The sequence below is a fragment of the Lithobates pipiens genome, unplaced genomic scaffold, assembly GCF_037356315.1.
Source record: "Lithobates pipiens isolate NorthernLeopardFrog02 unplaced genomic scaffold, aLitPip1_a1.2 Scaffold_16, whole genome shotgun sequence".
In the NCBI taxonomy this organism is placed as follows: domain Eukaryota; kingdom Metazoa; phylum Chordata; class Amphibia; order Anura; family Ranidae; genus Lithobates; species Lithobates pipiens.
Genome location: NW_027507748.1, coordinates 542,066,599 through 542,092,224, shown reverse-complemented (window position 1 = coordinate 542,092,224; position 25,626 = coordinate 542,066,599). Strand labels below are relative to the sequence as shown.

Below are 25,626 nucleotides of genomic sequence, written 5' to 3'. Positions count from 1 at the left end.
TTTTCCAAGTAAGAGCCGTTGCGATTTGCATGTATGATAAACTATTCAGGACATGGACACATAGTAATTAGTAATGCAGCTGTATCATGGAGCACTCTGCAAACATTATCAAATGACATACTGTATATCCTATATGCCATTTTATAATAAGGTACATAGATGGATCCAGCAATATACTTATTTGGCAATGCTACTCTACAGTGTGGAGACTTAGGAAGGTCACAGTAATAGCACATGGCAACAATGATTGATTGATGAACTAAAGATCAAAAAGACATTAAGTCATCTGAATGGATAGACATAAAGCCTTCTGCAAGGACCGCATACACAAATGTTGGAATATTGCCCTCATAAGCAACACTTTCTAACAAAAATACATGTATTCGCTGAATTGCTTTTACCAACATTGTATAGAAAAGACTGCAGTGAATCAAACCAAGATACAAAGCATTAAGCTCCAATTATAGCCATGAATTAATAATTCAGGCTAATTACTTAAAGATGTTCTTTCGGCTCTTTCAATACTACATCATTCAAAATTGCATTATGATCTAGAAATGCAGACTATGCTAGAAAAACGCTTTGTCATTTTTCCAAATGCAAAATTACTCAAATTTATTGTATAAAAACTGGAGCAAAGAAAAAGGCTACAGGGAAAAAAAAAACACACAGCTTAGCTGAGATTTAAATGAAAGAAAACCCAGACTTAGGCTGACTGGACAACACTTCACTTCATCTTCTATTTCATTTTTTGTTTTGTATAATATATGCTAGGGTTTAACAATAAAGATACAAATTAAACAGCATGCTTACAATAAATGTTCATATTTTAATAACTGAGATCCTTATGTTGCAAGGAAACTAACTCTAAAATCTGCCATCTTTACAAATTCAATTGGGCCCTAACAAAGGGTGTGCGGTATTTATAATAAAAATTGCATAGCTGTTCATCCATCTGAACTACATGTAAATACACCATGTTCTGTGCAAATGGGGAAAAATGTAATGTTCTTAGGCTATAGTCTCTGCAAATAGAGGCTGTATTAAATCCAAAACCAAAAATGTAATATATTGCAGCTTACCAATCATTAGATGTGGTGGTTGCATTCGTTTTTTCTTAGGCTTTATTCCCTCTGTATTCACCTAGTGATCTGGCCAGTAACACACCTCCTGTATCAGAGTGCCCTCACTCTGGATGAAGGAGTACGGGGGAACCTTTGTACAGCAGCATTGTCAGTCTGGGCGCAGGGGAGTGTTAGATGTACTAGTAGATTTAGATACACTAACAAATTGATAGTCAAACTCCAGCTAATACTTTATAAGTAGCTACAGCAATAATTGTTTTTCCTTTTGGGATAAAGGTTTACATAAATATAATAAAAGCTGATTATTGTAACTACCCTGCTAGTGTTAACCTCCTCGCGCCCGCCCTATAGCCGAATGACGGCCGTAGAGCAGGCGCGTTCGTCCGGGCGGTCGTCCCTGGACGGCCTGATGTTTACTTCCGCAATGCGCGCCGCCGCGGGCGCGCATCGCGGAAGTTCTGTGTTCGCCGTGTCCCCCGGGGACAGGCAAACACAGATCGCTGTAAACGGCCAATCACAGCGGCCGTTTACAGCGTGATCGGCGTGTCCAATGGGAGATGATCTCATATGTAAACATATGAGATCATCTCGCAGCGCCGCTCTCCTTCCTCGCACAGACAGTGCGAGAGGGGAGAGATGAACGGCTGCAGCGGCAGCCGTTCTGATTGTGGAAAAAAAATAAATTAAAAAAATGAAATAAAAAGTGCCATCCGCCCCCAGCAGTGCCATCCGCCCCCAGCAGTGCCATCTGCCCCAGTGCCATCCACCCCAGTGCTACCTGCCCCCAGTGCCATCCACCCCAGTGCTACCTGCCCCTAGTGCCATCCACCCCAGTGCTACCTGCCCCTAGTGCCATCCACCCCAGTGCTACCTGCCCCCAGTGCCATCCACCCCAGTGCTACCTGCCCCCAGTGCCATCCACCCCAGTGCCACCTGCCGTCAGTGCCACCTGCCCCCAGTGCCACCTGCCCCCAGTGCCACCTGCCGTCAGTGCCACCTGCCGTCAGTGCCACGTGTCATCAGTGCCACATAGTGCCATCTGTCATCAGTGCCACGTATCAGTGCCATTTGTCATCAGTGCCACCTGTCAGTGTCACGTGCCATCTGTTGTCAGTGTCACGTGTCATCAATGCCACTTATCAGTGCCATCTGTCATCAGTGTCACGCGTCATCGGTGCCATGTATTAGTGCCATCTGTCATCGGTGGCACATATTAGTGCCACGTATTAGTGCCATCTGTCATCGGTGCCACGTTTCAGTGCCACGTGTCATCAGTGCCACGTATTAGTGCCACGTGTCATCAGTGCCACGTATAAGTGCCACGCGTCATCAGTGCCACATATTAGTGCCATCTGTCATCAGTGCCACATATTAGTGCCATCTGTCATCAGTGCCACCTGTCATCATTGCCACGTATCAGTGCCATCTGTCATCAGTGTCACGTGTCATTGTCCTGGTGCTTCAAAAGTGTAATAAATAGTCAACAAGTTAGATGTGTAATTTATGTTCCTAGAACACATGATGGCGCTACCTGCATGTTGGGCCTCTCTATGTGGCCAGGCTGTGAAAAAGTCCCACACATGTGGTATTGTAATACTCAGGAGGAGTAGCAGAATTTTTTGGGGGGTGTCATTTGTGGTATACACATGCCACGTGAGAGAAATAACCTATTACAATGACAATTTTGTGGAGAAAAAAAAAAATGAAAAATCTTAATTTTGCAAAGAATTGTGGGAAAAAAATGACAACATCAAAAAGCTCACCATGCCTCTTACTAAATACCTTGGAATGTCTACTTTCCAAAAAGGGGTCATTTGGGGGGTATTTGTACTTTCCTGGCTTGTTCGGGTCACAAGAAGCGAGATAGGCCACCAGTACATCAGATGTGATCAATTTTGTGCGATTCGCACCACAGCTTGTAGACTCTCTAACTTTCACAAAGACCAAATAATATCCACTAATTTGGGTTATTTTTACCAAAGACATGTAGCAGTATAAATTGTGACCAAAATTTATGAAGAAAAATTAATAATTTGCATAATTCTGTCACAGAAACAAAGAAATATGCGTTTTTTTTCCAAATTTTCGGTCTTTTTTCATTTATAGCGCAAAAAATAAAAACCCCAGAGGTGATCAAATACCACCAAAAGAAAGCTCTATTTGTGGGAAAAAAAGGACAAAAAATTCATTTGGGTACAGTGTTGCATGACTGAGTAATTGTCATTCAAATTGTGAGAGCACCGAAAGCTGAAAATTGGTCTGGGCAGGAAGGTGTTTAAGTGCCCTGTAAGCAAGTGGTTAAATGGTTTGTCTCATCTCTGTAACATTCTGCTGGAGAACTTGTTCTTCTGAAAAACAACACAATTACTGGCAGAATCACCAGATGAAATAGAAGAAAGAAAGCCAAAAATAAGAAAACAAATGCAGCCATCGCGTCTAAGCCCCTGTACACACGGTCGGAGATTTCAACAACCAAATCCGTCGGATTTTGTCCGTCGGATCTTGTCCGAAACTGTTGCATACACACGGTCGGACTAAGTTGTCGAAAAATCCGATCATTCAGAACGTGATGACATAATTTCGTTACGATGGGACTACGTTCAGGCTAGTAGCCAATAGCTTTGATGTAGGAATTTGATCTGAGCATGCGTGGCACTTGGTCCGATCAAAATTCTCTACACATGATCGGAGTATGTCCGATCGAACCAGTTGGTCGGGAAATATTTCCAACGTGTTGGAAAATTGGGTCCGACGGATATTCGGACGGAATCAGTCTGATGCATACCACACACAGTCGCATTATCTGACAACACGGTCCGATAGGACACATTCCGATGGATTCTCCAACCGTGTGTACAAGGGCTAAGAAATGGTAAGCTAGCTGCAATATAATAAATGTTCGCTTTTGGGTTTAACACTTTAATGAAGAAAATACCACCTGTGAACAATAGATGGCGCTGACGCCATAGGAAATAAGTATGCTCAGCTCCATCTAGTGGCCATAATGCAGTACATAGACTAGATTTTTGAATTTTTCCCCATTAGCACAGAAGAAATGCAATTTATTTTTTATAAATATACTTCAGTTTATGATATTTGCTTTTTTTTTAATTATGTGTAACAATACAAAGCTAATGACAGTCGCATCATTTCAGATTTTCCAAGACAGCATTAAGGAGTTGTACAAATGCACACAATCAAATCAAAAAAGGTTCTCAACTGTGCATTTTTGCTGTTCCCCAAGCTCACGTCTAAATGAAGCCTTAGAATTTCTGACAATGTTTTTATTATTGTTTCTGTTAATTTGGTGGCTGCATTAGTTGTATTTTAGGCTTTTCCCCTTTTATTTTCACCTGGTGATCTGGCCAGTAACGCAATTCCTGTCTTAGGGTGTCTCCACTCTGGATGGAGGAGCAACAGAGACACCTTTGGACAGAAGCATTGTCAATCTGGGTGGAGAATAGTGTAAGGGTCCTTTCACATGGGGCGGATCAGTGAAGGTCCACCCGGTGGATATCAGCTTGCTAAGTGGGGATCGCCAGAGCAGGAACGGACCTGTCGGAGCGCCGCTATCCCTTATGAAATATTGGATGACAATGGACCACAGGGTCCGTCGTCACTGGATCTGATGACAAATGGAAAAGTAGGTTTTTCCACCGTCACACTTTTTCAGATAAGAACAGGTCGGATGTGAGCGGACATGTTACCGCTGACGTCCGACGCTCCATAGATCTCTATGGAGCATCCGTTCAGGTCCGCCTGAAAAACTGACAGGCGGACCTGAACGGATCGGTAGTGTGAAAGAGGCCTTAAATGAACTAGCAGATTCAGATGGACTTGACTAACAAATTCAAGAAAAATGCCTGATAACACTTTTCAGCAATTACAGCAACCCCCTTTTTTCCTTTCGGGATAAAGGTTTTACCTAAACGAATAAAAGCTAACCATTGTAAGCACCCCTGCCAGTGTTAAATATTTTGTCTCAACCCTCTAACTGCCACTTTTACTGGACAGCTTGGTCTGGTAAAGGAAGTTGAAAAATAACAATATAATTGGCAAGATTAACAGATGAAAATAAAGGGGAAAAATCCTAAAAAAGAAAATTAATGCCGCCACCACATCTAAGTTTTGGTAAGCTGCAATATAATACATTTTTGTGGGGGTTATAACCCATTTAAATAAGTAGTATCACCGCAACACTCAACTACTTTTTAATTTTCCAGCGAACCAAATGCATATAGCACTCTGTTAATGCTGGTTGTAGCTTCTCCCCAAGCTGAAGCCCAATTTGTGAGTATTATATGGTAAGCTAAAGCCGGCACTGAAGCCACCTCCCCCTCTCTCACAAAAAATGGTAGGGCTAGCTGAAACCCTATGCAGACTGTGACAGGATAGTTTGTAGAACTTCCCCAAGGACACAGAGAATGCATAGGGGGAAGAAATACAAACTATACAGCCACAGTCATTGCTGGCTGAGTGATCTGCAACTGCTGAGGCACATTTGATGTCCTCTGTTGCCTTGATGCTTCTCAGGGAGTTTCTGCCACAATTAGCGCTGTACATGTTTACGGACAACTACATGATCACACAGCCCCTCCAGTGCTGACTTTGGCTGAAGTACCATGATTTTTGTCCAGACAACAGACGGTCCTGCAGAGTGGTGCTAAAAATTTACTCAGCAATACATGTTTTAACCCATTTCCATACCCAAAATGATTTTGCACCTTTTTATTATATAAATGTGGGGCCTTTAATTTGGTTCATTTATTTAAAAAAAATATCCTGAACATATTTTATAATAATAAGAGAACTTATAATAATCAGAGAATGTGTGTAAGGTATAATGCAGATGGCCTTTTTTTTAAAGTGGTTGTAAACCCTTACAAACCACTTTGACCTACAGGTAAGCCTAGATTAAGGCTTACCTGTAGGTCCAAGAAATATCTCCTAAACCTATATGGTTTAGGAGATATTTGCCTGAAGACAAGCACCGCTGTCTACGGCGCATGCGCCGTAGACAGCGACGCGCAGGCGCACTGAGCGTGGCATTTCCAACAATGGATCTGCCGCGCGTGTCGGCTCCCGTGCGCATGCGCGGGAGTGACGTCATCGCGGCTCCGCCGAATGACAGCGGCGGAGCTGCGAGACGCCACCAGCAAGATGGATGCGGCGGATTACAGGGGACAGCGGCGACTTCGTTGGCTCCTGTGTCAGGTAATTGACACATAATGGGCTACTATGCGATGCATAGTAGTCCATTATGCTTTGCCTTTGCAGGGAATGAAAGAGGAAGTAAACTCATCAGGGTTTACTTCCTCTTTAATTAGATTTCTTAATGATTTATTTATTGTGTAACTTTTAATATTTTCATTAGTATGGCCACTGTGCTAAGATTTTGACAGTGTTGAACCCGGAAATGCTTAGAGCATTTCTGGGTTCAGGATTCAGGATTTTTTCATTATACTTACTTGTAAAATCCTTTTCTTTGAGTACATCATGGGACACAGAGTCAGGCTAATATTCATTACCTGCTGGGTTATACTTCATCTCCAGGTGAATGGACACTGGTAGACAAAACGTCTTCACACAGGAAGTGATCCCCTATATAACCCCTCCCATACAGGAAGTACTTGAGTTTTTTAGCAAGCACTAAATTCTCAAAAAAGAGGGGAGGGGTCTCGGTGTCCCATGATGTACTCAAAGAAAAGTATTTTACAGGTAATTATGATGAAAAAAATCCTATTTTATTTTTCATACATCATGGAACACAGAGTCAGGCTAATATTCATAACCTGTTGGGACGTCCCAGAGCAATAGCCGTGAAGGGAGGAAGACACCCTGCCAAACAATAGCCATCAGAACTTTAAACAAGGGATGTCTGGTGCTTTTCTTCACAGGAAGTAGAGAACTCTTCCCTCCGGAAATCTTTTGGATATATTTGTCCAAGTGATCACTGATTGAGCCAGATGAGAAAACCTGCTGTATTGAATCCTTTAAAGCATCAACAGCAAAACACAGCACTCGAGGAATATCTGTCTTACTTTTAGGCACATCATCCTCCTGGTTAGGCCTATTAGGCCGTTTGACCTTATTCTTTATGGACTGCCAAATACCATTTGCTGCAACAACTGGCTGAATAGCTGAACTGGCCAAAGAAAAGGAAGCCTTTAATAATAACTCAAATTTCTTGTCAACAGGGTCTTTCAAGCCCTGTGCGTTATCTACCGGACAAGCTAAGTTCTTGTTTAAGGAAGAGACTGTTGCATCTACGGCTGGCATGCTCCATTTTTTAACAAACTTTTCATCCATTGAATATAAAAGAGAAAACCTCTTAGGAGGTACAAAAGTCCTGTCAGGATGTTCCCAACAGGGGGTGTAGAGGGAAGGCAACTTAAAGGCAGAACAAACCATTTCGTTCAGAGTCAGGATTAAAACCCTCTGCTACTTAGAGGCAGACTTCGACTGGATATCTTCTTGTCCAGATTGCTCGGAAGCAGACTCATCTGCTGCGCACTTCACCGAATCCTCAACGCATTCCTGCTCCAGACTAGGAGACTTCGGGGAGGGGGATCTGTCACGCTTCCTGCCACCCATGAGGGATGGAGGCAATTATGCCAGCAATCCTGTGCTCTAACCCGGCTAGGACAGAGGACAGTTCATCCTTAGTGATAAAGGGTGAAGCAGCAGCGTTGACTGTAGGCACAATACCAGATAGGCACAGCGGGTCAGATTGCCCGGAAGCCTCTGGTCCTTCAGGGGATACAAACACTAGGGATATGACTAGGTTCATCAGGAACTACTGACGACATAGGTGTGCCCTTCCTTGTGGTGTTAGTCCCACTCCTCTTTTGGAGGACATTTAATAGCCACAAACAAAGAGTACTCGGGTGTAGTAATAAAACACCTCAGAAGGGAGACCCCTTAACCGATTGCTGACTAGCCACCATCATCATACTGCGGCAGGTCAGCACAATCCCGCAAGCCGTCGTAGCTATAAGTTGGCTCCTTTAAGCAGGATAGCAGGCGCATGCACGCCGCTGGAGGCACGTGCATGTGCCCACTGCACTGCAGGGGTGCCGATGCTCGTGGCCAACAGTCGCGATGAACACCAGCCACGAGCGATCGCGGGCACAAGAGGCAGAACAAGGACATGTGTGTGTAAACACACAAATTCCTGTTCTGTGAGGAGAGACCGATCATGAGTTCCTAATAGCTAGGAACCACGATCTGTCATTTCCTCTAGGTCAGTCCCCTCTGCCTACAGTTTTAAACACACACACAGGGAACACAGTTAACCCCTTGATCGCCCCCTAGTGTTAAGCCCTTCCCTGCCAATTACATTTTTACAGTAATCAGTGAATTTTTATAGCACTGATCGCTGTATAAATGCCAATGGTCCCAAAAATGTGTCAAAAGTGTCCGATGTGTCCGCCATAATGTCGCAGTCCCAATAAAAATAGCAGATCGCAGCCATTACTAGTAAAAAGAAAAAATAATAATAAAAATGCTCTAAATCTATCCCCTATTTTGTAGACACTATAACTTTTGCGCAAACTAATCAATATATGCTTATTGCAATTTTGTTTATCAAAAATATGTAGAGGAATACATATCGGCCAAAACTGAGAAAAAAAATAGCTTTTTTTTTAAATAAATGGGGATATTTATTATAGCAAAAAGTACAAAATATTGTGTTTTTTTCAAAATTGACACTCTTTTTTTGTTTATAGCGCAAAAAATAAAAACTGCAGAGATGATCAAATACCACCAAAAAAAAGCTCTATTTGTGGGAAAAAAAGAATGTCAATTTTGTTTGGGTGCAGCATCACAAGGCCGCGCAATTGTCAGTTAAAACGACGCAGTGCCGAATCGCAAAAAATGGCCCATCATTCAGCAGCCAAATCTTCCGGGGCTGAAGTGGTTAATAGGGCTCACCAAGCCCCTGTGCAACAATCCTGCTAAGCACCTTTAGCCTGCCAAGCAACACCTGGTGACTCAAAGAACCCACTGCAAGTGTCTGTCCAGAGCCTGCTCTGTGTCCCACAACTGCCTTCTGTAAGCACCACATGCTTGGCATACACAGCTTAAAATTTACACACAGAACTTGATTAGTTAGAGAAGTGACTTCAGTTACAGAGAAACAATCTGAAAGTAAACAGCTTCTGCTATATGTATATTGCTTAGCGTCTTGGGTACACCCCATATTAAATGTTTATCTGCTCAATAAGGATAAGTTAGATTAAAGCGGAGGTCCACCCTAAAATGGACCTCCGCTCATCGGAATCCCCCCCCCCTCCGGCGCCACAATCGGCACCTTTCAGGGGGGAGGGGGGTGCAGTTACCTGGATAATCCAGGTAACTGCACCCACTTCCGGGCTAGCTCTCTGCGGAAAGGGGCGTACGTTACGCCCCTTTCCGCAAGCGCCCGCCCCCTTCAGCAAGTGCCCCGCTGCCTGCTGGGAAACACACAGCTCCCAGAGGCAGCGGGGACCGTCCGGATTGCGCCGCGCGGCTCGCGCATGCGCAGTAGGGAACCGGGAAATGAAGCCGAAAGGCTCCATTTCCTGATTCCCATACCCAAGATGGCGGCGGCACGAGCGAGCGATCGGCTTCGGGTGCCGACATCGCGGGCGCGCTGGACAGGTAAGTGTCACTATTTAAAAGTCAGCAGCTGCAGTATTTGTAGCTGCTGGCTTTTAAAAAAAAAAAAAAAAAAAAACGCGGAGTCCCGGTGGACTCCCGCTTTAATTAATTTGATGGAATTTGTTTCCTATTACTTACTTTGAGAAATTGCATCAACATGTCCTGTTTCTTCTTATTCTGCTCCTCCTCTGCCATCATCTTCTGCTGCATGTACAATAGCCGCTCTTCTTCAGTCATGCGGCTTAATTTGCCCGATTTTTTTTTGCCGCCTTTCTTTGGCATGACTGCTGAATCTACTAGAGAAATGTGAGATTAAAAAAAGTAATTGTCATAGTTTCTATGATGTAACCAAGTGGTAAATGTTATAGGACAGTCTCAGGGAAAATATCAGTCATAATATTGCTTCATGCTACTTAGGTGAAGCAGCCAATTTTGTTGAGCCCAGATTTGTTACTGCAATATTTACCTGAATTACTGTAAATTAATAAATATGTGTTTCATTTTTTTTTTTTGTGCAGCGTATGTACAGGGCCAGTACAGTGTGTGTGTGTCTAGCCCCGCATTCACACCTATGCAGATGCGATGGAATGCGTGGGATTTTGCACGTTTCAGTGCATCGTATTTAGGGTAGCTCATTCATTTCAATGGGCTGCCCTATGCACAAAAAAAACATGCAAAAGAAGTGCCTGATGCCCTGTACACACGAGCGGAATCTCCGCCCAAAAGCTCACATCAGACTCTTGCTGGGGGAATTTCCGATCGCGTGTACGGGGCATGACCCTTTTTAAAAATCACACCACACCAAAACACATGGTACTTTGTTTTGCCTTTTGGCACCTTTACCCCACAAATCTATTCCAGAACACCCCCCCCCCCAAGACATGATTCTCTCCCTGCCAAAATCTTATCACCCAGCAAAAATAATACTCCCCTCAAATTCCTTCTCCTAGTGCAAAGCCTCTCCTCCCTCACATTTCCCTTCCCCCAGTACTCATCCCTCCCCCCAATCCCCCCTCCTAGCACTAATCCTTTCCCACCTCTTCTGCCTTCCCCAATACAAATCCATCTGTCCCCCAGCACTATTCCCTTTCCCCCTTCCCAGCACAAGTCCTCTCCTAAATCCCCCCCAACATTAATCCACTCCCCCTTCCAGCACAAGTCACCCCCCCAATCCATTTCCCCAGACTAATTAGTATGTATGAATGTGAGTTAGGGACCTTAGATTGTAAGCTCCTTGAGGGTAGGGACGGATGTGAATGTGTAATGTATTTGAAAAGTGCTGCTTAAATTTACAGGGCTATATAAGTACCTGATATATAAAAAATAAAATAAAATAAATCCTCTCCCTTCTCCAAATCTCACCTCCCAGCACACACAAATAATTATCCCCCAAATTCCCCCTCTTAGCGCAAATCCTCCTCCCCCACACCCAACCCCCCCCCCCTCCTAGCACAAATCCTCTCTCCCAAAACACAAATCTTCTCTCCCTCCAAATACCCCCTGTCAGCACTGATTTTGCCCCCATCCACATCCCCTCTCTCATCACAAAGTCCCCCCCAGCACAAATTCTTTCTTGCCCATCAAATTACACTTCTCCAGCACATATCTGCCCCCCCCCCCAAATTGCCCCGCTTAGCAAAGATGAGTTCCCCAACTTCACCCTGCTAGCTTAAATCCTCTCCTCCCCAGCGCAAATCATCTCCCCAAATCCCCCCTCTTATTACTAATCCTCCCCCTCAACCCTGAAATCCTCTTGCCCCCCATCCCCCTCCTAACACAAACCTTCCCTGACCCCTACCAGCACAAATCCTCTCACCATGCCATAATCCCCCCTCCCCAACCACCCCCATTAACACAAGTCCTCCCCCCCCAGCACTAATTATTTCACCCCCTGCAAATCCCCACCATTAACCCCAATTCTTCCCCCCAACTTCACCTTCCTAGCACAAATCCATGCTCCTTCCCCGCTGGCCAAAATCCCACCTCCCCAGCACTAATTCCCCCAGCCCTGCAAATCAACACCTTATCGCTAATTCTCTCCCCTCAACTTCACTTTCCTAGCACAAATTCATACGTATATAAGTATGAATTTCCATATATAAGTCCAAAGACATGCTGGTAGGTTAATTGTCTTCTGTCCAAAATTTGGACCTAGTATAAGAATGGGGACCTTGGATTGTGGGCTCCTTGGGGGTAGGGACCGATGTGAGTGTGAAATGTACAGGGATAGACACTCACTCAGGTTGAACTGGATGGACTGGTGTCTTTATTCAGCCTTACTAACTATGTAACTATGTAACTATTTCCACTTGAGTTGGGTAATTTCCAATCATCCTAAATCTGCAGCATTCGTGTCAGGACCTTGTTTAGTTAGCTGAAAGGTCCTTTTTGTCATGTATTGTGCTCTATGTTGTCACCCTATCACACAGCCTTCTGGTGGAAACTACAAGTAGCAGCCTTAGCACACATTGAGCAGGGATGTTCCACTGTTGCTGCTATCACTGGCATGCATGTAGATGAAGTGGCTAAAAAAAGGCCGTGGGAGAACAGCAGCCCTGAGATGCAACAAGTAATAAAAAAAGGTTCAACCAGCCTTTTGGAATACAAAAATGCCCAATCAGCACTGTGGACTTTAGTCTGCAGTACTAATCAGCGTATTCTGATGGCGGGGAAGCCTCCCTGCTGTCAGAATACAATAGCTCAGCAGAGAGGATTCCACCACCCACCTCAAATGTGTAGATGCTGGTTGCACACAAAAAAATGGACCCATCTATGTCCAGCTTAACTTTTGGGAAACCGTTAGACCCCTTTCACACTGGGGTGCTTTGCAGGCGCTACAGCGCTAAAAATAGCGCCTGCAAAGCGCCCTGAAAGAGCCGCTGCTCACACTCCAGTGAGAAAACTCTGAGGGCTTTCACACTGGAGCGGTGTGCTGGCAGGACAGTAAAAAAAGTCCTGCAAGCAGCATCTTTGGAGCGGTGAAGGAGTGGTGTGTATACCGCTCCTTCTCCACTCCTGCCCATTGAAAAAATGAATTTTGATCGATCAAAAAAATTAATCGATTAATCGAGGAATTAATCTTTAATTTCCACAGCCCATATATATATATATATATATATATATATATATATATATATATATACACACACACACACACATACACATACATATATTTCAGGCTTATTATTTTTTTTCACGTGCAGCACACTGTCTAGTCTGTATATGGTAACGTGTTACATTAGCGCAGCTCATTTAAAGGGCCAAAATAAGTGCATGTCCCATTTCTGGCACCGTATTGCAGGTCTGTAGATAAGGCGCAATGGGGACGCTTTACCGCAACGCTATAAAGTAAATGGGACCACAGTGAGCAAACACACAGAAGTGCCAAGTCCTATTTTATAAACACTCCATGACATTAGTACAGACTAACTCCATAGAAATGAATGGGACAACAACTATAAACGGTACAATACAGAACCCTGACAGTCGTCACCTGTATTAGATGTCCCCGGAAATACTGACACCCCAACGGTTAGCACTAAGCGTCACCGGATAACAAACGGGTGTTTTTGTATGGACGATTCGCCCCGCCTCCCTCCGGCACCGTTTACGGTTCCAATCCGCTCTCCCCGTACCTGTCCGCTGTGCAGGCTGACAAGTTTCCTTCCGTCTCCTAGCAACAGAGAGCTGTACGTACAAGGGGCGGGTCTGTAGGATGAGTCGCTGCACGTCACGTGGTGTCCTGGTTCATTTTACTGGCATGCGGGTGATTTGAATGTTTGTGTGTGGAGTGCCCTGCTGTCGGGTCAGCAAAGTGGTGCTTATACATAGATATTTGAAAAAGGGAATTCTGTTGGCTATGTATATGTCGTATAAAGGGGGGTGTCTACTTTATTCAGCTGTGTTCATTGATTTTTAATTTTTTTTATAGAGAAAGGAGGGGGGGCTCATTTTAAGGTGGGAGGCTGCGGACAGGACCCGGGAGGCGGTTGGAGGCTGCGGACAGGACCCAGAAGGCGGTTGGAGACTGCGGACAGGACCCGGGAGGCGGTTTGAGGCTGCGGACGGGAGGCGGTTGGAGGCTGCGGACAGGACACGGGAGGCGGTTGGAGGCTGCGGACAGGACACGGGAGGCAGTTGGAGGCTGCGGACAGGAGGCAGTTGGAGGCTGCAGACAGGACACAGGAGGTGGTTGGAGGATGAGGACATCACATACTGTAGATCTAGCAGCCATGGATGAATGGATGGTTTAGGGGTCCGGTCTCCAGGACTCAGTGTGGCTGTGCTCACAGTGAAGTGGTAGGAGTCTCCTTCCAACAGCCATGGAGAGTCTCCCACCACTCCACTGTGAGCACAGCCACACTGAATCCTGGAAACCGGACCATGCAGGGGTCCGGTCTCCACATAACCATGCTTACAGTGGCGTGGTGGTGGTGGGGTTCCCCACAGGCTCCAGCCAGGGTCTGGGTCGGGAGGCATGTCCACTGATATGCTGCTGACTCCGAGTCAGAGTGCCTACTGCTGTCCATTCAAAATGTCACCAGGCGGTGCCATTACGTCATTAACTCACCGCGCAATCGCCCGCATGGCTGAAAGTGGCCAAGCATGTACGAGCTTGCCAGAGCACAGTAGGCTTTGGGACTGTGCATGCGCACTTCCAATGTCGGCCCACAGCCATATTTTTCACGGGCAGCTCAAAAACATTGAAATTTACAGGCGGTTGGCAACACTGCGGTCACTGGTATGAACAGGGCACATAAAAAATGCACATGAAAACTGATGTCAACATACAAAAAAACTCCCTAAAATGCGCATGAAAACTGATGTAATCTTGGGTCTCTGCAAGTGAAATCTGCACATTTTTTCCATCTGTTTATATGCATGTAAATGTGAACGAGGCCTTAAAGTGTTTGCAACCCCAACCCCAAATTTTTTTTTATCCTGTTCCCTTAAAGCATGTATAACAGAGTGCTTGTGCTGTGTAATTTGGCCCCTTGTTTAACCTAAAAATCTGGCTGATCCTTGTTGGTTGTGCCCTCCCCCTGTAAACTGAACACAGTATATCATGGCTGCTAAGCCCTGACACCATGGTCAGATTACGTGCCTCCGTCAGCCGCATCTATCTGCAGATCTCCTCTCTGCTCCCTCCCCTCATCTAGTCTGTGCCACCTCCCCCCCCCCCCTTCCTGCTGCTATAATATCTTTATCATAAACATCCCATACCCTCTGTTAGCTATAATGCGTCTATGATGAAAAAAAAATGCAGATTATACCTTATATCAGAGTGTCTCCTGGCAGTCACATGACTGCTTGGCTCTCTCCTCCCTGGCTGACATCGGAGTTCTCTGACCCTCCCGCTATAGCTGCCAACCGGGGAGAAGAGAGCCAAGCAGTCACGTGAGTGCCGAGAGACGCTCTGATATAAGGTATAATCTGCATTTTTTTTCCAGCACAGACACTGGGACGCATTGGGGTTTAGAGATGGACGAACTTCCAACGGGACGTTTCGCGAACGCGGCCAAAAGTTTGCGAACCGCAAAGTTTGCGGCGGGCCCCACTGACTTCAATAGCAGGCAAACTCTAAAAACCTACAGGTCATATTTTAAGCCACAAAATACTTACTAGCTGTGCACACATAGTCCCACCACATGGCCACTGACATAACGCATGTATGAAGTGAATCTGGGATCGACAACTACAAGCATTCTTTTTTTTATCTGTGAAATTTTGACAATTTGGGACTCAGGCAATGTAGAAGAGGAAAGGTCAGGGTAGGCTATGAAGAGGGTGCAGGAGATGATCACCAGCACCGTAATATAGAGCACTGACACCAGCACCGAGATAGAGTGCACTGATACCAGCAACTCGCTGCTGGGCCCCAAATATATGATACCGCTTAACCTCTTCAAACAGGAGGGTACGGGCATATAGTACGTGTGCTTTTTTTCATATAAGGAAGTGAGCCAAATGTAGAAAAAAGGTCTGTGTGCTCGAATAAATAAATTGTTTATAGAGATATACATAGTCTACTGGTCACATGTGTTGAATTCCTCCGAGATCCATGCCTCATTTATTTTTATAAATGTGAGGTAGTCAACACTGTTGTGAGCTAGGCGATTGTGCTTATCGGTCACGATCCCTCCTACTGCGCTGAACGTCCTGTCGGACAGGACACTGGTCGAGGGGCAAGCCAACAGTTCCATTGCAAATTGGGCAAGCTCTGGCCAGAGGTCAAGCCTGCCCACCCAGTAGTCCAGGGGTTCATCACTCCTCAGAGCGTGAGGCATGTGCGTAATTTTGCCATGTTTCAATGCGCTAAGCAGATTGGCACCGTTGTCACACACCACTTTACCAACTGTCAAATTGAGCGGTGTTAGCCACTGATCTGCCTGTGAACTTAAAGCTGAAAGGAGTGCAGGGCCAGTGTGGCTCTTGGCTTCCAGGCACAACAGACGCAGCACAGCATGGCAACGTCTCACCTGGCATGTCGAATAGGTTCTGGGGAGCTTGGGCGGAAAAGGAGGAGTCAGCTGAGGAGGAGAGGGAGGATGGAGGAGGAGAAGAAAAGCCAGGCCTGCATGCAATCCGTGGCGGTAAAACCAAATCTACATGGGTTACATGCTTGACGGCTGTCAGAAGGTTCACCCAGTGGGCAGTAAAAGTGATATACCTTCCCTGCTCGTGTTTGCTAGACCACATGTCAGGGGTCAGATGTATCTTGGCACGGACACTGTGTGCCAGAGATACATTCACTTGCCGCTGAACATATAACATATAGCTCTGGGATGCCCTTCTGTGAGAAATACTTCCTTCCTGGTACCTTCCATTGTGGTGTTCCAATGGGCACAAATTTTCGAAAAGGCCTCCGAGTCCACCAGTTTATATGGCAGTAGTTGGCGGGCTATCAGTTCCGACAAGCCAGCTGTCAACTGTTGGGCAAGAGGGTTATCCGGCGTCATCATTTTTTTATGCTCAAACATTTGGCCCACGGAAGCCTGTGTTTTGCGAGGATGGCGTGATGGAAGGTGGAGTGGAAGACAATTGTGAGGAGAAGTAGAAGATGAGGCTGGACGGTGAGAGCCTGGAGTGTGGCTTAGGTAAGTGTTGGGCTTACCGCGACTTATGCGTTGACTGCAAAGATTGCAGATGGCAAAACTATTTTCAGCAGCGGACACGTTAAGAAAAAAGCCCACACTGCAGAGCCAGGTGCCGGCGTCCTGGGAGCACCAGATGTGACTGTACATGGTCGATGACTCGCTCCTGATACATTAGCAGTATGCTTTGTCCCTCCTGTGCAATGTAAGTTCTTCCTGCTTCTCCTCCCTATCTGCTGGTCCATATCTCCCTCTGAACTCCCCCCCCCCCCTTCCTCTCTTGTGGGCACCCACTTGACATCACTAGACACGTCATCATTGATGTCACCTTCCCCACCGCTATAATTAGAGATCTCGGAGTAGGTGTCATGTATCAGATAAGACCAGAACTGTGTGGACTTCAACAGAGGAAACCCAAACGTGTATAAGTGAAATATAATGATTTATTAAGGAAAGTGAATAATATAAATACAACCACACAGTGCAATAAGTCAACCAACAGAGACCCCCAAATAACAGACATGTACAATAAATGGGAAATACCAGGATAGTAAACGATAGGCAGGTCAGGGTCATGCACAGAGGATCAGTAGATAAACACAGGGCAGCCCAGAATCAGAGACACAAGCCAGGCCAAGGTCATACACGGGGAGATCAGCAGATGGGGTAGGAACACAGGACAGGGAGAGGATGGATGGATCAGACTGCAGGGCAGGGATGATGGTAACAGGTGGGACAGGGTAGGGACCAGGACAGGGAAACAGGATCAGAAACACAGGTCACATGTTCAGGGCACAGGAACACAAGCAGCAGGTCAGGGCACAAGGACAATACCAAGGCAAACAGGTGAATGCTTACCAGCTATTTATAGGCCTGTGATTGGCCTCAAGTGACACCTGATTGCAGGAGGTGCTGTCTGCTCCACACTGCCAGGATCCATCCGCTGGTGGACGCCAGTACTGCAGCCCAAAGATGACATAACATCAGCAGTGAAAAGCTCTCCTGACAGTTCGAAACTTCCAGGAGACACCTGCTGGTGGACCTCAGTACTGCACCCCAAAAGACAGATATTATCAGTGGATGGAACATTTCCTGACAGTACCCCCCTCAAAGGAGCGGCCTCCAGGTGCTCCAACTAGCTGCTGCTAGGACAAGTCCATGGCATCAAGCTGGGCAGCAGGCGGAGTCACATTAAGCTGGATATGAAGACAGTCTAAACCAGGTGATGGGCATCTCAAGCTGGACAGCAGGTGAAGACATAACAGGCTTAGCAGCAGGCACAGCGAACTGGGTGGCAGGCTTCGGGTCGTTGGGTGGCAGGCTCCAGGTCATCGGCAGGGTCCAGGTTGTCGGACTGGGCAGCAGTCACCTTGAACTGGGCAACAGACACATCAGGTTGGGCAGCCACCACAGGCACATTAAGCGGGGCAGCAGGTACAGCAAGCTGGGCAGCGGGCACTTCAAGCTGCGCAGCGGGCACAGGTGCTTCAAGCTGGGCAGCGAGCACCTCAAGCTGGGCAACAGACAGGGGCATTTCAGGCTGGGCAGCAGACAGGAACACCTCAGGCTGGACAGCAGACAGAAGCACATCGGCCCGGGAAGCTGGCACATCAGCCCGGGAAGGCAGGCAGCGCCATGTCAGTCTGGAAGGCAGCAGACTGGAAGGCTGGGACATCAGACTGGAGCAGGTTGGTTGGTGTGGAAGCAAGTTGGGTTAATGGCAGGATCGTGTGAGTGAGGAAGAACTTACGTTTCTTCTTTGGCTTAACTGATGGAGATCTGTAGGTGGCTGTAGGACTGTACGTAGGAGGTGAGGCATACTGAAACGAAGGGCTGGGATATGGCAGGGAAGAGGTAACAGTGGCTGGGGGAAGTTTGATAAGGTAGTTATTCCTGCGCTGCCACTATTATGTGATGAATCGAGGAACTGCTGCGTTCACCGAGATGGATCAAACCGTATCCACTTAATTGTAACGTGAGGGTAAATTGGTGTCGCGCTGTTCTAATTTAGGGTATTATTCGGAAGGGGATGATTCCCTATCTTCCTAACTCAAAAGAAGGGGGGGGGGGGGTAATGTAGAGCTGAAAGAGCTACAAAATAATGAGAGAGGTATTTGGGATATATTATCCACTAACACAATATAGAACTCTTCCCCTATAGTATAGAATACGTATGGTATAGTTATATAAAATGCCAAACACACAATAAAAATAAACCCAAAAATTAAAAATTAATAAACACACTACAGGGGTGTCTTCACCTAAATACCAGACAAAAAATAATAGTGCATAATTAAAAAAAGTAAACTTAGTGTAATCGTGATACACGAATAAGATCATTGTAATCAAAGAAACCATAAAAGTTAACACACTGCAGAGCCAACTGTGGCCTGCAGTATAACCATGATACAAAGTGAAAAAACAGGTTCAGCATCGTCACCTGCAACAATCCAAGCAACCAAAAGTGCTATGTGCTTATGATATGAATAAGTGAATAAATAATTAGTTACAAAGAAATATCTAAGTGCAATGTATAAGATAAATGTATAAAATTTATTTAAAATGAGTGTGAAAGCAAGTGACTGAAATAGACGTGAATTTAATAAGGTAGAACCAACAATTATCATGTGAAATTTTTTTTTTTTTTTTTAAATATTTTAAAAAAGTAAATGCCCTACAGAGCCTATTACTTAGGTATGTAAGGTTTAGCTCGTTGAAAAATCAAACAATTCCAAAAAGTGCTAAGTGCAATATAACTTAGATACCGATACGCTAAAACAAAACTCTAGAGCAGCATATGTGAAAACAAAGGTGCATACATTCAGATTAAATAAACGCACTACAGAGCCAAGTTCATATGTGCAATAAACTGCAAGTGGATCAGTGGAATGCCGCATCCACTTGGGCAAATCAGTCCAAGAACACAGGCGGTGAAAGGAAACAAGTGAGGGCACTTAAAAAAAAAAAAATATATATATATATATATATGTACATATACACACACATAGTTCCTCAAAGTGCTCGTGCTTTTGTTATAGATGTGCAATCTGATTGAAGAAACACCGCTTCCCAGCAACTTCCTCCTTCGTGACCATACACTCAGGTGGGCAATGGCCCCTTACCTTATGGTAAGGAGAAAAGCACCTTAAGCGGGAGGTCTCTTTAAGGTTCTTCCCACCAGGTTAAAACTTCTCCTGTCCAGTGTCTTTGGAACTGTGCAAAGTCTTTTCTTTATTTAGTTAATTTTTGTCTTCTGTTATCACAGCACCTGTTGTCACCAAGACACCTAATACTAATATGGGGAAAGTTCTTGAGGAATAGTAGGCAACGGTAAAGAGGCAGTTGGATTAAAGGCAGGGGATGTGCAGCAGGAAGAAACAGGGTATTGATATTTGGTGGGGAGTAGAGTATATTGGGCTGAAACTGAGGTTGCCATAGGTGATGGAGGAAGAGACTCTTGGGCAGGCAGGTGTTTGGTAGCAGAGATGGTTTGTTGAGGGCTGGCTGTGGCTGATTTCAAAATACCAGACCATGCTAAAAGTAGTGGTTGTACAAACTGCGGTTTACATACTGCCCGTCTGACAAGGGATTGTACGGAATCAACACATTCTATTATCATCTGTTGGGAACAGGCTGTGTAATGCTCAAAAAAGTAAGGGGAGTCAGCTTCCAGAAGCCATACCAGTGATGTGACTTGATTAATACTGAAAGGGGGAGAAAAATCATCATGGCCCCCCGGGATGCAGGGCAGGGCCAGCTCTGTGCAGATTTGAATTAACGGCTGAACATCCCTAAACAGCATACAGCCCCGATCAACCCAGGAGTGAGCTAAACGAATGGTTTCCAACAGCTGATCACTGGTCCACCCTTTCAGTGTCTGGCGGAGATAGTCACCACTCTCAGACGCCAACAAAGCATAATAACGAATCACCTCTAAATTCATTTCAGTAAGCAACCTGAACCAAGATGGTTCCTCTGCGTAGCCACTTCTGGTCAGGGATGGCCTTGGTATTCTGTCATGTATCAGATAAGACCAGAACTGTGTGGACTGCAACAGAGGAAACCCAAACGTGTATAAGTGAAATATAGTGATTTATTAAGGAAAGTGAATAATATAAATACAACCACACAGTGCAATAAATCAACCAACAGAGACCCCCAAATAACAACAGACAGATATGTACAATAAATGGGAAAAACCAGGATCGTAAACGATAGGCAGGCCAGGGTCATGCACAGAGGATCAGTAGATAAACACAGGGTAGTCCAGAATCAGAGACACAAGCCAGGCCAAGGTCATACACCGGGAGATCAGCAGATGGGGTAGGAACACAGAACAGGGAGAGGATGGACGGATCAGACTGCAGGGCAGGGATGATGGTAACAGGTGGGACAGGGTAGGGACCAGGACAGGGAAACAGGATCAGAAACACTGGTCACATGCTCAGGGCACAAGCCCACAAGCAGCAGGTCAGGGCACAAGGACAATACCAAGGCAAACAGGTGAATGCTTGCCAGCTATTTATAGGCCTGTGATTGGCCTCAAGTGACACCTGATTGCAGGAGGTGCTGTCTGCTCCACACTGCCAAGATCCATCCGCTGGTGGACGCCAGTACTGCAGCCCAAAGATGACATAACATCAGCAGTGAAAAGCTCTCCTGACAGTTCGAAACTGCCAGGAGACACCTGCTGGTGGACCTCAGTACTGCACGCCAAAAGACAGATATTATCAGCGGATGGAACATTTCCTGACAATAGGCAGCAAAAGCGGGGATCAAACTCCTCCTTGGGCTGATCTGGGTACTGTCGTCAGACTGCTGAGTGGCGGTTGTTGCTACCTCCTCTTCCTGATCCAATGTCAAGAGTGGCTGCGCATCGAAAATGTCTTGATATGGATCGGAAAATAACTCCTGTGACTCAAGCGGAAGGTATATGGTGGTGGTGGTGGTGTTGGTGGTAGTGCCTTTGGGGGTGCACACAGCAGAGAGTGAAGAAGAGGGTGCAGATCGAGAAGATGAGGGAAGGTGCAGAAGAGTAAGGCTGAGTGAGCCACTCAACCAAGTCTGGTGCGTCCTTTGATGTAATCGCACGCACCTTCTGCAATTTGCCACTTTGGCTCAAGCCTGTTGCTCCTGCCATACCTCTACCACCCTTGCGGAAGGACCTGCCTCTTCCTCTGCCTGTCATTTTTTAAATGACCCTGTGACAAAAGTCTCTAGAGAAGTGCAGTATGTATGTGGAAGAAGGTATATAACAATCTGTTATATATATGACCTAGTATTAATAGCTAGCTAGCTAGCTAGTGATTAAACTGACTGTCCCTGCTCCACACAGCGTCCTGTCCCTACACTGACAAAAGACAGCTGCAATCACCAGCACAGCAGTGCACTGAACCCTATATACTGTACTACACCTATACCAGTCTTTAAAAGGACCTTTGTGGACCTAGTAGCTAGTGATTTGCAGACTGTCCCTCAGTCCCTACACTGATAAAAGACTTCTGCAGAATAGGGCAGCAGTCAGCAGCAGTGCACCACAACCCTATATATTGTACACCTATACCAGTCCTTAAAAGGACCTTTGTGGACCTAATAGTAATAGCTAGCTAGTGATTAAACTGACTGTCCCTACACTGACAAAAGACAGCTGCAATCACCAGCACAGCAGTGCACTGAACCCTATATACTGTACTACACCTATACCAGTCCTTAAAGGGCCTTTTGTGGACCTAATAGCTAGCGATTTGTGTCACTACAGTCTCTCCCTGCTCCACACAGCGTCCTTTCCCTACATTGACATAAGACAGAATGTAAAATGGCCGCCAGATCAGGTCTATTTATAAGGTAGGGGGAATGTCCAATTGTCCATGTGCTGAAATGTGTCAATTGGCTGTCCTGTACCCCATGATGGATGTGTCATCATGGGTCAAAGTTCTTTCACACTGTAAACACATATGTCCGCCGGGCGAACAGCGGCGATAGTCCGCCGATCGGGCGAATCGCGAACACGAAAAATTTGCCGCAAACCGACCGCCAGGCGAACAGTTTGGCCATCCCTATTGGGGTTTATTTACTAAAGGAAAATCCACTCTGCACTACAAGTGCACTGAAAGTGCACTTGGAAATGCAGTTTCTGTAGATCTGAGGGGGACGTTCAAGAAAAATAAAAAACAGCATTTTAGCTTGCACATGATTGGATGATAAAATCAGCAGAGTTGCCACTTATTTCAGATCTACCCCTCAGTTCTACAGCGACTGCACTTCCAAGTGCACTTGTAGTGCAGAGTGGATTTGCATTTAGTAAATCAACCCTATAATGTTAGCTAATAGAGGGGATGGCATGTTTATGATACAGTGGCTTCACAAACACTTTAAGGGCTGATTCACACCATGTCTGCACATGGATCACACCGAAACACCGTAAGGCAGGTGGAAGGTGTGTCAGGCAGTTAAGCTATAGTACATGAGGATATATGTTGGAGGTGGTAGATGTCAGCAGGACTAAATAAGGAAGTCCGAGGGGGGGCGTATAGGACGACAGGTTATGGGGAGGAGAAAAAGAGGGGGTGGGGCATGAAGGGAGAAAGGAGGGGGTGGGAACATAGGAGGGAGAAGGGACCTCATATACTGTACCAAGTTCACTCAGTTCAGACAGTAATTAGACAATCAAGAGAGCCTAGTAGTGGAGACTTTTTTGGGGGCAGGACCAGCAGTGAGGTTTTAGTAATTGTCCACCAGTTCTGTGCCCCAGGCATCTATCCATCCAGACCAAATTTTATCAAATTTGCCAGGGCAGTTTCGATTGGCGTAAGCGAGCTTATACAGTGGCAGCACCGAATTCAGTGTCAGGCGCCATGAGGACACCTGGAGGTGCAGCATCCTTCCAGTGCAGGAATATCTCTCTCCGGCCATAAAAAGTAGCATAACTCAGAAACAGTGTAGTATATTTGCCCCTTATTCTGGAATCAAATACATTTAGCAGCATCAATTTAGGGTCTACTTCCAACTCCAGGGAGGTAGTTCGACCAAGGGTATCAGCTTTCTCTGACCAGTAGTCTCCCAGGCGGGGGCATGACCATATCATATGAAAGAATGGGGCGGAGTATTGGTCACATCTGGGGCAGGCCACCGGTGTGTTAGGATTCATAATTGTTAGTCGTTTAGGAGTAGAGTAGGCTCTGTGGAGGAACTTGACCTGCAGGAATTGGTCTCTTGCCGAGATCATGTTGGTGACAAAGGAGGATACACATACTTCCCATTCACCCTCTGACAGATCTGGAACGTCTAGTTTCCACTTTGCTAAGGTTTTTTATAGTTTCTTCACTGGAGCTATAGACAAGTGAAAGTAAAGGGAGAAGAAGGGTTTATCTATGGTCTTGGCAGTAAGTAGTCCCTCCAGAGAGTCTGACTTCAGTATGAGCTGCACTGGGAATTGCCTTCTATACGCATGGCGAAGTTGGTAATATTGAAACAGCATCCATCCCGGCAGGGAGTAGACATTTTTAAGATCAGAGAAGGTCCTCAGCTTACCCCCCGTGACCATATGTTTCAACTTAACTATACCCTTCTTTGCCCAAATTTGGGGGTCCGAAACTGTATTCATATGTGGTAAGTTGGGATTGCCCCAAAGAGGGATGTGAGGAGAGAGCATTTCAGGGGAGCTAAAACACGCCCTGGCCTATTCCATATATTAATGGTTGTGCGCATCAGCTCCGTAATGCCTGGGTGGGATCTCGACCACCTGAACACCATGTTGCTAAGGGAGGAATATGAACCCATTATGGCTGCCTCCAGGGTCACTGCCAGGTTGTCTCGTGGTTGGGAGAACCACCATCTGACCGTCACCAGGGAGGCCGCCCTGAAGTAGATCTGAAAATCTGGCAAGGATGGGCCACCCTGGGCGAAGGGCAACTGAAGGGAGGTAATGGCCAGCCGTGGGAATCTTCCGCTCCAGACAAAGGAAGAGATTATACCTTTTATTTTGGTGAAGAACCAGGCTGGGGGGATCAGAGGGACGTTTTCGAAAAAGATATAGGAATTTGGGGAGACAGACCATTTTAATTAGATTAACCCTACCTACTGTGATAAGGGAAGTTTTTTTAGTAACGGTTGAAAATTCAACTCGTGGTATGAGGATAGCGGAGTCCCAATCCTTACCCCCAGGTATTTGAATTCAGATGTCCAGTTTAGGGGGGTACCTGTTGGCGGGTGATGTCCTGATCCGTTTAATGAAAAAATGATTGATTTCTCCCAATTAACTTTAATGCCTGAAAAAGAGCCGAATTTGTCTATTATTTGGAGCACTGGCGGCAGGGAGGAGAGGTCTTGAAACATGCCTATACTTAACTGCTCTATGCAATTGTTTTGCACAGAGCAGCCTTGTCCCTCTTCTTCTGGGGTGCCCCGCCAGTGTTCCAGGCCCCTCTTCTTCACCGGGTGCCCCCACAGAAAGCCCATTGACATAGACAGCAGGACTCAGACCCGCCCCCTGTGTCACTGGATTTCATTGACAGCAGCGGGAGCCAATGGCTCCCACAGCTATCAATCTGTCCAGGTAAGAGAAAAAGGGGGGGGGTCTGGGGGGAGCTGCAGCACAGAAGATTTTTCACCCCAATGCATAAAATGCATTAAGGTGAAAAACCTTGAGGCTTTACAACCCCTTTAATAAAGCAAAAATAAACCCATCTATTTAAAAGTTTCAAAAAACAGTCACATGCCAGGCATGCTAACTGTGACATTTGCCTGACTTCTCAACCAAACTGTTAAACCATCAAATGTTTGGTGCCATAACTGATCACATGTGC

General features: G+C 45.8%; 1 protein-coding gene across 4 annotated transcripts in view; it reads right to left on the bottom strand.

Moving 5' to 3' along the window:
- The window catches only part of DRC2 (dynein regulatory complex subunit 2), a 78,498-nt gene extending 65,083 nt beyond the window's left edge, over positions 1-13,415 (bottom strand). The window contains exons 1-2 of one of the 4 annotated variants that reach the window (XM_077483327.1): positions 13,364-13,415; positions 9,867-10,021 (exon numbers count right to left, since the gene is read on the bottom strand). In XM_077483327.1, the coding sequence (XP_077339453.1) occupies positions 9,867-10,010 (144 nt within the window). In that variant the 5' untranslated portion in view covers positions 10,011-10,021; positions 13,364-13,415. Of the gene's footprint in view, positions 1-9,866; positions 10,025-13,221 lie in introns of all 4 variants that reach the window. The other 3 variants (XM_077483323.1, XM_077483324.1, XM_077483325.1) reach the window with 3 other exon arrangements.
- Positions 13,416-25,626: the final 12,211 nt, after the last annotated feature.